The following is a 14888-nucleotide window of genomic DNA, read 5'->3' as shown; positions in this document are numbered from 1 at the left end:
GTCACTTGGGGAAGAACCTCCAGTTATTCTGTTTAAAATATTGATTCAGGGCTTAGGGGTCTAGCTCAGGCAGTAGGGTGCTTGCCCTGCAAGTGTGAGAACCTGAGCAAAATGCCAGCATGATGGCTTGTACATATAATCCCAGGGCTGGGGCAGTGGGGACAGGGACCCACTGGGACCCAGTGGCCAACCAGTCTAGTCACTGGTAAGCTCTAGCCCAATGAGAGAGCCTATTTCAAAAGAGGTAGACATAGTTCCTAAGTATGAGACCCAGGGTTGGCCTCTGACATTCGCACACGTACACTTGCACATACACAAACACACAGTGGTGCACACAAACATGCATACAACAATGATAATACAATAGAACACTGATCTGATTCCCCATCTCCAGAGTGGGCAAACATGAGAGTTGAAGTTAGGAAGAACACCATCTGTCTTTGTGCCTCTAGAACCCAGGGGGATCAAACTCTCTTTTGCAACCCCGACAGCTGTATTCCCGAAGCATCCAGTGGGACCTGATAGAGGACCTTTGTATCTGCTGCGTGCCTACTCAGAGCCTAATCCTTCAGCCAAGCCCATAACTATGTCCACAGGCATAAGAGCCAATGATAAAAGGAAATACAGGGAGGAAAATCTGTCTTCATATGTCCTCTCTGTTTCAAAGCCTTGGGAGAGGAATGTGCGGCTCCCAACTCCCCATGATGAAATTAGCTGGCTATCGTCATTCAAGACAGAAGCCAGAGAGAGCTGGAATCTGATACTGAATGCCACTGAAGAGAATATATTTTATACAACATAAAAGGCCCCGACGTAAATTAGAAGAAATATTGGGAGCCTTCAAAAAGGTAGGTCAAACTTTTTCCTCAAGCAGATAATTACAGGCTGGGGGTGAGTAAATCTTATTAGCCTCTTTCTACCTCGTCTCTTCTCATAAAACACTAGCAAGAAGAAAAGCTACTCTCCATTCAGGGTGGACAGCTTGCTTGAGAGAGGACTGGCCTGTCTATGTCAATCATGTCACCCATGGCTGGGTTGTGGATACTGCTCTCTCTGCCCGCACCTGTCCACCAGGATGTAGCTTAAGTCAAATGTGAAGTTCCACCCTACACTGGCCAAGACTCCATGACATCTCCCAATCTGAAGAACTATCCCTTTAGGCGGCAATTTTCCAGTCAAATTTCTCTGCCCATGTTTGAGGACTTAAAATTAATGAAGTTGTTAACATTTCTTAAAATGTCTTTCCTGGCAGATGAAAGGTATGGATTTATCACCCATGAGCCTTCTGGCCTTTTTGATTCATGGACATGTAGGCTGAGCCCCCCCCAAAACACCCTGAGGAGATAGAAGTCCAGCCCTCATTCTGCCATTAGCTTTCCCTGTGACAGGTCTCAGGGTGAATCCTCAATGTGGCTCACTGGCAATGGGATTAGCTGCCTACAGAATTATTTATCTGGCCTATGAACTCTGATTTTTGAGTTTGTATAAGCTCCAGCATCTGTCTAGCCACACCAACGTGGAGATGGAAGTGCACGGGATGATGTTGATCCTGCAGTCTCCATGAGTCCCACAGAATGAAATATGGCAAAAAGATCGAAAGGATTGGGAAGCATTACTATAGTTCACCAGGGCGCTGCCAATCCTTCTGTCATGAGCCAACCGAATGATGGTGCTGACTTTGATACCTTGGTCCAGCGTTTGGACACTAACGGACCAATGGTTGGAGTCTGCTCAACAAAGAAGGGAAATCATGAGGTTCTGGACCATGAGGATGTTTTGACAGGGATCTTAGGAAACATCTTGATCTATTTTTTGCTCCAGTTATCCCAGCCTTCCAATGTACTAATAAGGAAGGAGGGGCTCATAGAGGGGGCGTGGGTTTACCAAGTACAATTGGTAGGTAATTGGGTCCTCATAAACTCCCATGGCTTTCCCCCTTGGACCTGCAACCTCCCTCAGTGGCCTCCACAGGGAACCAATAGTTGCTGTCTATGACACTCAGGAGCTGACTTTTAGACATTCTAAACTTTATAAAAAAGTTGTCCTACAGAGACAGTGAATGACACTGAGAACTCCAAGTGTTATCTGAAGACCAGTTCTAGCAAATATCTGATGACGAAACATCAACCACACAAAAGACTGTCTTTCAATTATTTATAGATACTTCTTATCGTAAGATGGCATTCGTGTGTCTGATTTAAGTAAAATCAAGAAGCAACTCTTCCGCGGAACCTCCCAAAGAACCACTGAGCCTTCCCTCCCTCTTGGGATACTAAGGAATGGCAAGCACCATCTCAGCTCAAAGGAGAATCCTAAACTGCCCAAAGGGTTTTTATGCATTCCTCTCCTTCAACTTGAAATGAAAGGGTGCCATTAATACAAGCCAAGAGTAACTGTAACAGATGAGGGATGGCAGGCTTCCGATGGGAGCTTTTCTACAGTGAGTGGAACATCTCTGTTAGGTGTACTTTAAATAGGTTAGGCCCAAGGGCAGAGACTAAGGAGCAGGGATAGGTAAATATGCCCAGAAGGGCATCTAGAACTCAGCGCTGCACTGGGTTCATAAATACTTAATTGAATTAGGTTTGATGAGAGAATTCTATATCGGGAAGCCTTCTTCATTCATTCATCATACATAAGCCTTTAGCAGTACCTTCCAGGGAAGGAATAAAACAGGGGAGTAAACACAGCATGTTACCTGTCCTTGAGGAGCTTACACCAAAAGAGCTGAAGAAATGAAGGTGCTCCCCAGAAAAGTCCCAACTCTCCTCTAGCCCTGATGTTCCAACGGCAGAGCCCCTTGCCACTGTGATCTTTTAGGCTGAGCACTGAGAATGAGTCAACACAACTTCCTGAGGGTTCACAGGATAGCAGGGTCACATGTGGAGTAGGTGGCCTCTTGGGGGGAAACAGGACTACGGGCAAAGAATACCAGCTTTGTGGCCAGCGGGCCACTCTATGGGATACTGCTAAGATGAGTTTCTGGTCCAACACTGGATTGGACCAGTTCTCTTGATCTCTGAGGCTGTTGTGCCATCAGGTGAACAGAGATGATGTCAGATAACCTGTCTGAGAACAGAAGTTAGCCGAATACAATGGAGTCACTGAAGAGGCCCTGGAAGACCTGTGCCCTTCTTAATAACAATCCCTTCTTAGGAGATTGTGGTCTATAGAGATGCTAAAGGTAAGAACATTAAATGCAGAAAGCTACAACCAAATACACATAAATGTCACATTGAAGGAACGGTGAACGGATACCAGGATTCCATGTACCAGGAAGGCTTGGAGGATGGACTATGTGAGCCAGAAAGCCACTGGCTTCCTCCAGGACTCACAGTGCAACATAAACATCTTAGCTGGAATGGTATGGTGGTATTCTTGAGCACTCTTTTAGGACAGAGGGTGCAGTGATCTGTGTTTTGCTATAGGGGATTAAGGGACTCCTGGATCACTGGTGATCACAAGTGGAATCTCAGAGCTTCCTTAATTACAAGACAGTGATGGTGCATCACAGATAACTGTCAAAAATACACTTACCGTATCGGCTGCGGTGGGACAGGAAAGGGAAGGAGTCTTTCATTGTCCAGGTCAGATTCCATACAAAGTTATCAGGAGGAGAAGGCATTCCCGAGGGTGACTTCAGGGAACTGTGACCTGGACACAAAGACAAAGGAGAGAACACTGACCCTTGTGCTTAGGATGGGTCTCATAGCTGTCATTCCACATCAGTCCAAAAGAAAGTCCACAATAGGTTCTCATGGTACTTAGTAGAGAGATCAGCAAAAGACGACTAAGGCACAAATAGACAGAGTTGACCTCAGGACAGTGAGGTACATTTTCTATCAAGGGGAGCCATATCTGAGAAGTCTGAACACTGTGAGCAAGTCCAAGCCAAGGCTCTCTGCAAGATGAACTGGAAGCCAGGCAGCTTAATGGCTCCGTCTAATAGCTCTATCCAAAGTCTATTCTGCTGGTAAGAATTTGTGCAACTTTATAGAGAACTCCGATTCATCTCATTCAAATAATGCCTCCATCCCTACACTCAGGCTTGTAACTTCATCCGATGTTGTTTGCTTGGGTTATTGCCTTATCAATGAGAGGGTTGAAATTGCACTCAGAGTTACGAGTACTTGACAATTATGTTATTTTCAGGGAGGGATAAAAAAAAAAAAAAAAAAAAAAAGCTGCGTTATGGGTTTCCCACATCCAAGAGGCCAGGGAGCCACAGAGGACGAATGTTTTGGATTTGCATGAGCGAAAAAAGGGTTGAGAGAAAAGAGCAAAGTGGCATTAGTTCTTTATTTAACAGAACCTCAAGTGGGTTTTGTGGTGAAAAGTCATTACAATCTATCTACAAAGCAAATGAGCACACTCAACATGCTCACACACCGTTCTTCCCTGAAAATCCCTGAATCCATCACTATTTGCTAATGTTTTATGGCGGGCAGAGCTTTTTCCTGTTAAAGAAGGAAGGGTCTGAAAATTAGTTGTTTGGTGGATAGATGTGCGGCGAGGCTGGGGGAGGGGAGGAGGGAAAACGGGAGCTGGGGCTTCTTTTGCAGCTTTCATGGTACAAAACCCTGCTCATCCTTTAGTCCTGTTACATGACAGTCACAGAGCAGACACTTTTTCAGCTAAAAATCATCCTCTCCATTTTTTTTTTTAAGGTGCAACAACTGGGGATGAAAGGGCCAAGTGAGGGAATCCCGACGAGAGCACAGGCCAGGCTCTGCCCTGGGGTACCCGACCTGCCACTCCAGCCAGCTGTAATGGTCAGGCCTGCGGAGTCAGTCACAGGAGGGGTAGCCAAAGCCCTCCCCCAGCTTCTGCCTTGCAGCCTCTTAGACACCTTTTGAAGCAGCAGCAATTGAGGACTGCAGACTGTCTCCAAACCAAGGCAACAGGAGCAAATAGCAGGTTGGGAAGATTGCTCCATCCATAGAGTGCTGACCATGTGCGATGGTTTCAATGCAGAGTCCCCCTCCTCTCCCTTCCTTTCCAAACTGACCCCATGTCACACACTTTGAAAATCTCTGGCCTGGGTGCCCATCACTGTCCTCTGTTGCTACATCCTCCGATCTTCCTCTAGGCACTTGGGTAAAGGTGACAACAGGGACAGACACTCTCCAACTCTTAACTGGTACCCTCTAAGAAAAAAAAACAATCTCTGTCCTTCTCCCACAGAGCTGAAATAGAAGCACGGACTTTTGGGTGCCCAGAAAAGAGATCTTTGCTTTCCTCTCGCATCTGGTCTATAGGAATTAGAAGTGAATTTGGAGCGACCTCTTCCTGCAGCATGTCTACAGAATGGCTCAGAGGAAGAACGTGGTAGGGCCTCAGGAGTTATGCAAGTGAGCTCTAGAGAGAAGCTATCTCATCCATGCTGCTTTAGAGAGAGACTGTAAGACTCAGTCAAGAGAACTCAAGGCTGCCTGGGTTCTCTTAGGTAGGGCTAGATGGTTTACAAATCAATAATATGGCTGTAAGTGAGAGCATACTCTGTAATGCCAGCACTTGGGACACTGAGGTGGGAAGATTACAAACCTGGAGCCAGGATAGGCGGCACACACACACACACACACACACACACACACACACACACACACAAATACAAAATAGAATTAAAGGTAGCAATATAAATTAAGCAGATGTAGTGCTTTGGTACTACACTGAATATTTTAAGTATACGATTTCATTTACTTCTTACAATAACCCATGGTTTGGTATTATTGCTCTCCTCAGTCTGAAGCTGAGGAAACGGATGCTTAATGAGATGAGATACCTTTACTAAAGACAGAGACAGTAGGCAGGACATCAAAGAGTCAGTTGACCAGGTTGGCCTGATGCTAATGCCCAAACTTGTACCACCACTCCACAGGGGTCCCCCACAAACCTTTGCAAAGTGGACACTGGCTGTCTACCATGCCTGCCAGGGCCCCTTAAGTAATGTTCAAAGTCAGAGGTTACTACCAAGCATGGCCACAGTGTGAAGGGCCCAGGAAGACAATGAGAACCAAGCCCCTGCAGTGACTGAGCGTGAACAGAGTGGGCAGCTCTACACTGAGTCATCAGCCTAGCTCAAATGTGAAGCCTGCCTGAAGGAACACCAAGACCAGACAAGCCTCAGCAATGTTTGCCGATGATGTCATCTTTCATACCCTTTCTGTTTGGGAATGGTATTTACTTTTTCCTGGATGAGAAGGATCCAGAGGATGGGGTAGACTTCAGGAAGCACTTATGACTCTCTGAGTGGGCACAGAATGGCAGATGACTTTCTACCTGGAAGAGGTCCAGGTAATATATTCAGGTTTTTTAAAAAATGTATCTGAGAGCATTCAAAAGGAAAGTCTCTGGGGGCTGAGTCATGACCCACCAAGGAGACATGGAGATTACTGTAGCTTGTCTCTATGATAGCACATTACTCATTGTTAGAGTCCACCAAGAATGCCAACAAATTGTTTGGCATCCTCAGAGTTGGGTATTGAAGAGAAAGCTGGATGTTTTATACTGTGCCTTTACAGGAACTCCCAGAACTGTGGGCTCACAAGAGCCTCTAGAAGTTCCTTAGCGGAGGTGAGCACAGTGATCAGCCAGGTGAAGCTGGGGGAATAGCTAATGAGAGAGCAGACAGACGGACGTTCCCCACCCACCCCGTACTGGAGAATATGAATACCAAGGAGAACAGAGCCTACACAAATGAAGTTGCTTTCGAAAATTGAAGGCACTGGGAGAGGAGCAAATGCTAATCATAGTTCATAGAATATGCGTCACTTTAGAATACATAGATTAAAGAACCCTCATTGAACAGGGTAAAGGGGCTGCAAGTTTCCTTCAGAGTTCCTACCCCTTCCCATCTACGAGACTCCTGGTGGGACGTGAGCTCAGCATAAAGAAAAACTATGCCATGAGAAGCAAGCCACTGAATTAAGAGAAGGGAGGGGAGGTTAATCCCAAAAATGTAAAGAGAAAGACCACCGACCCAAGTCATCATAGCCAGATCAATTAGAGCAAACCATTGACGACAGCAAGCTTTTTAAAATATGGGTACCCAGGCTGCCTTCCCCTAAGGCAGGATTCAAGAGGTCAGCACTGGACATGGGCAGGATATGGGTTTTTAACGCTCAGAAGCAGGGGGTTTTTCAAATGGGGGATTTGGCAAGCAACTTGCGGGGATGTTACAGAAGTGGCATAACCTTTGGAAACAAAGGCAGGGTTGCAAGCTGGTTACAATAACTTCTGAAACAAAGGCAAGGTTGCTGTTTTCCGGAACAGGCAGCCCAGAACCATTGGCAGTTAAGGTTACAGGTGGGGCATAGCGAAATCCCGAGGAACAGAAGTGTAATCAGAAACAGGGATGACTCCATTTGGTCTAGCTGGGAAGATGGGAATATAGCTACTGGCTAAAACAAGGAGAGTCTTGGACTCCAGGGAAGGAAGAGAGAAAAGGGAAAGAGGGAGGAGGGTGGACAGGAGACGAGCCTTCAGATGCCCAAGTGAGACCCGGATGGCCTAAGGAGACAAATGGGAAGAAACACACCTGGACCGAGGGATTATTGATCGGATACTGTAAGAGGTTTTTCCTCCTCGAATGATTTCCTGAACCCTCGTTAGGCTCTGCAGGGAACTGAGACAGAGTCAAGACCCCAAGCTCTCAACACTGCTCTCTTTTTCCTTTGCACCACCCCCATGCTGTCCTCAGCTGAGACCCAGGGTCCATCCCTTTATATTATTCCTGTGCCCGCTAGCTTAACGAGTCTGTCTCTTGCTCCTTCACCGATGTTTTGAAGCAGCTGCATGAGGTACTGAGGAGGGGAGAGGAATACACAATGAAGCTGATAAATCTCGCTTTAAATGCACCACCAGGAATGCCCAGGCCTGCTCAGAAACTCCACTATAGTCCCTGGCCAACCCACATCATTCTAGCATAGCTATTTCCAACTTCGGCTTTTCAGAGGCCCCTCTCCTCTCATCAGCCCTGTTTTGTAGCTCACCGAGGAAGCAGAAGCATAGGTGCTCATGAGCAGGAATCAGAACCTGGGTGGACGGCCATCACTCCTGTTCAAAGGATCCACTGTTTATCCTCTTCAGCAGGATCAGCCCCTTCTGGGAGGTGCTAACCTCATCCTCGAGAAGTCTTCGGCTGCACTGGATGCCCCTGGCTCCTGCATCAGTGGTTGATCCCCCATTACAGAGTACCAAGCTGATCTTGACCACGGAAAGCATGAACCATCTTTAGGAAACAAAACAATTCCCTTGACCTCCACACTCTTCCTCAGCCACTGACATCACAACTCTTCAGCTAAATCTCTTCAGAAGTTTGTCTCTACATGCTTCCTTCCACCTTCCCTAAAATATGGTTAAAAGCAAGATGGTGTTGCTTCTTCAAGTCAAGGTCACTGCCAATCCCAATCTCGATCTTGCAGACCCTCTGTGCAATGTTTGACCCAAAGTGACACCTCCCTACTTCTTAGACTTCTCACATCACAGTTAGCCGTGTAGTTCTTGGATACTTCCTCCACTGGTGGTGGTAGGTCCCACTCATTCTTCTTTGCCCGATGTTCCAGACTGAACAGGAAGAAGTCTCCGTGTCCTGCCAGCCCTTGCCAGGGAAATTCTGTAGCTAAACATTGTACTGTGCCAACTAACAATGATCAACACCAAAAAGTTCAAGGTATCCAGGACCTAACCAAGGAGTCTTCGCTGACCAATAAAGAGGCCGATTTTAAAGAAACTTACAGCAATCTAGGTCTACACATTCCTTCACAGGTACATTAGCGCCTTCAAACACTCAGATTATTTTTTCTCCTTGGAGAACCACTCAGTGAATTTCTCCTTGCCTGATGTGTAAATAAGCACAACCTTAAAGGAAAAAAAATCTGTAGGATATTTGTGTTACCTTTTGAGATTTATATCTCCACTTACTCATCTAAAAGTAGAATAGATCCACTCATCCACGTCAGATCTCAATTTTTGTACCTGATAAGCATTTCAGACATCATATGGGCTAACCCAGACTGTTTATACCTTTTACCTAACCTGATTGCAGAGGTTAATACAAATGCTCGCTCAGCTGCTTAGGGCAAAAGCTGAGAGCAGTCTTGCACCTCCTGTCAATCCATCCACAAATCCTGATGACGCTACTGGAACTGTATGCTTTCTCATCTTCCTCCCCATCACCTTTCAGCCTGACGACTGCTGTCTGTGGAAACCCAGCTGGGTTCCCTGCAATCTGTCCTTCACACATCAGTCAGATTGACAGTTCACCCCTGGAAGCTTCTTTCTATAGCCTGTCTTCAAAGGACTCCATAGGATCTGACCCCTGCTTCGTGCTCTGATTCCATTTCTAACCATTTTCCCTTCCCCACAAGCTCAGTCTTAGAGGATTCCTCGCTGTTCCTCAAACTCATCCAGTGCACTCTTACCCCAGGGCTCTGCATGCATGGGTTATCTCACCTCACCTCAGAAATATGTGGCCACTCCTTCCTCTGTACATGTGCCTACCCATGCATCTCCTTAGACACAGCACTCATTATAAAGTCCCCTCTCACGTCCCACCCTCTCTTCTATTATTTCTTCTATACATATGTAATATATATGCTTATTGTACACTTCTGGATCTAGTTGCTACTGTTCCCAGACTTAGAACATAGTAGAAACTCAACAAATGCTTGTCAAGTGAATGGAAGAAAGGCCCTGGAGAATATTAGTAATTTTGGAATTCACTGCTATTTTACTTTAGGGTCAGGATATACTTGGAGGATCAACAATTTTCTGAAAATGATAATAAGACTAAGACTAAAACATGTTCTAAAGTTTCCCAGGGTTTTGTAAGAGCCACATGAGACAACATGTGAGTAGGATGTACCAGTCATACCATCCTGTGTGTGAGAGAGAGTGTATGTGCATACATATGTGCTCCATCACATGTATTTGTGTGTCTGGAGGTCAAAGATACTTCGGGTAACTCCTGTCTTTCTCCACCTTATTATTTGAGACAGGGTCTTTCCACTGCACCTGGATTTGTTAGGCTATTCGCCTAGCAAGACCACAGGATCTGCCTGTCTCTGTGCCCATAAAGCTGGTGTCTCAGGGATACCCCACCACACCTGGCTTTCACACCCATTAGAACAAGTGTCTGAACTCAGGTCCCCCTTGTTCTAACGGAGCCGTCTCCCCAGACCCCTATGTCTTGATGGCTTATGTTCATATCTCCATTGTAGAAACCGATGAATGGGAATCCTGGTCCCTTTCCAATACCAAGGAGATGCTGTATTGATCAACACGATGTCCAAACATCAACGTGCTTGCCCAGAGCACTCTTTGGTTGTTCACTAGCTAACAGTTGACTTGGCCAACTGTCAACTGTCTTGAACATTCAAATTTCAGTCAGGAAGTTATGTCTGCATTTTGGATCTTTATTTTTTGTAAGTCTTGCCGCGTGTCCATTAATCTAAGCCAATGCACATAATACAGTGGATTTATCACATTTGTGTCAATAGAAGAAATAACAGCTATGCATGTGTGCCAGTTATTTACATGACTGCCCTCGGTTCACTCCGAACCACGTTTTACAAACCTCCATCAATAAAACGTAACAAGTGCCTCTGTTTGAAACACGCCTTGGAGTAACTTCTGCCATCCTTGTCCACATTTTACTTATTTATTTTCCTCCCAACAATAAAACAATCACTGACAGCTTGCTGGTTATTCCCCCTCATTTGAAAACACACTTAATAATGCATTATTTTACAATGATTTTGTGTCACACAAGGCAGAGCCTAATGTGGCCAAATAAATAGCCATCCGGATGTCAAACAGTAGTAATCAGGCAGACTTCTGCCAACAGCAGAGCTGGCCTCATGTGGGGACCGGCAGCTAGGGGAAATGGTCTGGGTATTGACTGAGCGAGGCCCACACCTGTTCACTCAGAGGAACATTCCTGGTGAAGTCGCTTGACTGTAAGCGTCACCAGTGATGATGAGGTTCTGCAACAGGCAGTGAATTCAGTCTAAAACGCAAAGATGTGATTTTTTTTTTTTTAGAGAAGGAGAAAAAGGGAGTTAGCAGATGTACTCTTTGTCCTAAAGACCCAGACCTCCCCACACCTTTTCGGGCCTGGAAATGAGGGGTTGAACTAGCTGCTTGCTAACAACCCCTCTGGTTCATGCACATTTGGCTTTCTCTACACAGCTTTCACATTTCCTTCCAGCTGGTTCATTGAGAGAGGCTCAATTAGTGTCAGGGGTGGAATCTGAATGGAGAGAAACAGAACCCACTCTGGCTCACCTTTCTCAGAGTTCCACTCCCATCCTGCCAGAAACATGGATGCTCTTTCTTTGGAGCTCAAAGTCCTGAAGCAAAAATGCCTCCCATAATATTCTTGTAGACCATGGAAAGCCAGCTCCAACACATGTTTCTTGCCTTTCCCCATGTCCCCAGAGGTCCTGTTTATAACTGTGGAGTTCATTCAGTGGTGAAGTGCATCTGTCTGCCCCAGGAAAACAGGGACTCCTTGAAAAGGCTCAGCATTAAAGAACACCACAAAACACAAAGAAAATCATTACTGTGGCCCCTGCTCTCAGAGTTAATTACCCAAATTAACTACTGCTGAAAGGTAGCTAGAGATCCACCAGGAAGGGAATCCTGTACATAGTACAGGGAAGCCTTGATATACATGATATACATGTTGACCACGTTTGACACCTTCCTGGTGGTTTAGATGAGAATGATAACTTCCAGGTTCATGCATTTGAATGTTTGGTCCTCAGTTGATGGAACTGTTTGGGAAGGATTAGGAGATGAGACCTTGGAGTGGGTGTGTCACTGCCTCCTACTTGTGGATCGGATGTAATCCCTCAGATAATGTTCCAGTCACATGCCTGCTTGTCTGATACTGTGTTGCTCATCACAATGATCATGGACTCTCACCCTCTTGAACTATGAGCCCCAATAAAGGAATTCCCTATAAGTTGCCTTGGTCATGGTGTCTTATTACAGCAATAGATAACCTTTTCATCTTTTCCCCATTCCTATCCTCTCACATGTTCTAAGATACTGTGCCTCTAAGCTTTTGCCCAATCTGATATATATCTAGATATCTGTTCCCATCTCTGCCTCCCTATAGCCTTTTTTAAAAACTTTATTCTCTTTCATTTTTTCTTTCTTTCCCCCTTTTTTTTTGTTACATAGATGGCTAGCTTTCTGGGACTATATGTATGTGTCACCACCTGGGAAATCCATTTTTTTAAAGATCAACCAAATCCATGACCCCAAAGTTCCCCCATCTTTCCTTAGGTGGACCCCAAACTTGTGCCAAGAAAATCTTGAACTTAATCCCTGCCTGCTTGGCCATTAAGGCCCCCAAGGACAGGCATTTAGGCAATTCTTCAGTCATGCTGTATCAGCCACCTTGGATGCTTATGACCGTGCATTACAATAGGTTATTAACTTCATTCACAGGTCCTAAGTTTCAGATCTGTTGTTCATGTGGAATTTCATTTTTTGTTGTCTTTCTTACAAAGCTGGAGGAAAAGATTAGGAAAAAATGTTCATGGAAGCTGTAGTTTTGTGTTGTGTAGAATAGGCTGCACAGCGTCAAAGGCAAAGTCAGATCAGGGCATGAATCTATTTCATCAGCTGAGATATCATATCTACGTAGTCTTCTAGTGATTGACAATTCATGGCCAAAGTCAAATAATGAAGACTATGACACTTGATGCCCTGCTGTGGGATGGTCTGTATGTCAAATTGCTCTGATTGGTCAGTAAATAAAACACTGATTGGTCCGTGGCCAGGCAGGAAGTAGGTGGGACAAGGAGAGAGGAGAATTCTGGGAAGCGGAAGGCTGAGGAGGAGAAACTGCTAGCTGCCACCATGACAAGCCGCATGTGAAGACGCTGGTAAGCCACCAGCCACATGTCAAGGTATAGATTTATGGAAATGGATTAATTTAAGCTATAAGAACAATTAGCAAGAAGCCTGCCACGGCCATACAGTTTGTAAACAATATAAGTCTCTGTGTTTACTTGGTTGGGTCTGAGCGGCTGTGGGACTGGCGGGTGACAAAGATTTGTCCCGACTGTGGGCAAGGCAGGAAAACTCTAGCTACAATGCCATCTCTTTCAAAGTTTCTCTCTCTCTCTCTCTCTCTCTCTCTCTCTCTCTCTCTCTCTCTCCCCCCCCCCGCCGCCCCCCCCCAACCATCCTAACCCAAGTCCTTTTGTCTTAACTAGAGATGACCTCATTGTCCCAAGCTGCTCCTGACCCGCCTGTGAGCCATCTTCTCTTGCTCTTGAAACACTTGGTCACTGCACCAATCCTCCATAATCTGGATTTCAGTAACCGTAGAAGACTAACCAGCAGTTCACTAATCCAAGAGAGCAACAGAGAGTGCGTCACTCTCTAGGTGACCTGATTCGTAACACGTGCTTCCCGTGCCCACATCCCCAGTGCCTCCCTTCACAGGGCTCCATGACTGCCTGTTCTGGGTCGGTTTCAACGGCTTGCTTCTGCACTGCTCTTTATGAAATTCCCACCACTGTGATCTCAAACCTATTTTCTCCCCCGAAAATATGTTGACTAGCATAATAATCAAAAGAGAGACTTTGAACTGCCACTGGGCCTTTTCATCTTGTGATCTCAGAGAGCTTCACCGGGTACTAAATAATTAATGCGCTGAAAGTGACACAAAGATGGAGCAGCCTGCAGAATCAAGTCCATCAACAAAAGGCCTTTCTCTTCTGGAGCAAGGGGGTAGTGACAGGGAGAATCACCCCCCGTGAGTCTAGCAGTCCAGGGATACGCTGGACAAGAGGCCATCCACCATTCAAGAACAATTGTCTCTTCTCTTGACCTGTTTTGAGCTTGGAAGCGACAGTTACCAGGGCGACCACGGAGACCATGCCGCAAACACTCTGGGGGAGGGCATGGACCACATGTGGGAAGGGATCTCCACCATGGAAAAGTGATAGTAACTACTTGTCCATCTGCCACGACATGCTCTCCAGGGCCATCCACTCTATGCTATCCACAATGACCCTGTCGGTTGACCTCTTTTTTTTTTTTTTTTTTTTTTTTAAGGATGTAGAGATGAAGGCTCAGAAAACACAACTATCCTACACAAGGTCAGTGTATTGCTCTTCTGACTGCTGTGAAGAAAAAAAAAAACTGACTGGAGCAACTTAAGGGAAGAAGGGTTTTATTTGGCTCCTAAGGCTCCATCATGGTAGGAAGGCACAGTGGCAGGACCATGAGAAGTTCCATTTTGTCAACAGTTAGGATGCAGACAAAGACAGACAGACAGACGAGAGATGAATGCTTGTACTCAGTGGCTCCATGTGTTTCCCTTTTTATTCAGTCTGGAACCTGAGCACATGGGGTGGTGAAGTGGTCCTTTTCTTACTTACACCCCTCTAGAAGCACATTCATAGACGTGTCCAAAGTCAGCCCAATTAATGATGAAGAGTGATCATCACAGTCTAGTAGTAAAAAACATTTGGGTAGAGCACATAATTGCCATCCTCAGATTTGTGGGTGAGTCAGGAATATCACTCAGCAACACAAGTCACCTAGGAAAGCTATTTCCTTGGAGAACTGGGACATTGAATTCAATACCCCAGAAGGAGATGGATCAGATCACAGAGGCTTCCAGTATTCCTGTAAATGAAGACACAGTACTTTGGGTCAGCCAGGAAGGTGACCTAGAAATACACACCTTTAGTCATGATAGCTGGCTCTCCATAGCCTTAGGCTCAAGCAACACTGTTTCCATGGCAACTACCATAAGTTCAATGCCCCTGGGCCCTTGAGATGGGACACTGGCTGGTCCAAGTGAATTCTTATGGTGAGGTGGGGAAATTTCTCGAAGAACTTCAAGTCCTTTCTATCCC

The 14888-nt window shown here is 45.7% G+C and overlaps 1 protein-coding gene across 1 annotated transcript in view; it reads right to left on the bottom strand.

Moving 5' to 3' along the window:
- The window catches only part of LOC119086452 (ALK tyrosine kinase receptor-like), a 400966-nt gene extending 387065 nt beyond the window's left edge, over window positions 1-13901 (bottom strand). The window contains exons 1-2 of the mRNA XM_037198009.1: window positions 13853-13901; window positions 3538-3687 (exon numbers count right to left, since the gene is read on the bottom strand). Coding sequence (XP_037053904.1) covers window positions 3538-3687; window positions 13853-13901 — 199 coding nt within the window. The remainder of the gene's footprint in view (window positions 1-3537; window positions 3688-13852) is intronic.
- Between the last annotated feature and the right edge of the window lie 987 nt (window positions 13902-14888).

Source organism: Peromyscus leucopus, chromosome 22, assembly GCF_004664715.2.
Source record: "Peromyscus leucopus breed LL Stock chromosome 22, UCI_PerLeu_2.1, whole genome shotgun sequence".
In the NCBI taxonomy this organism is placed as follows: domain Eukaryota; kingdom Metazoa; phylum Chordata; class Mammalia; order Rodentia; family Cricetidae; genus Peromyscus; species Peromyscus leucopus.
Note: the sequence above shows the minus strand (reverse complement) of the source record. Positions and strands in the feature narration are given on the sequence as shown.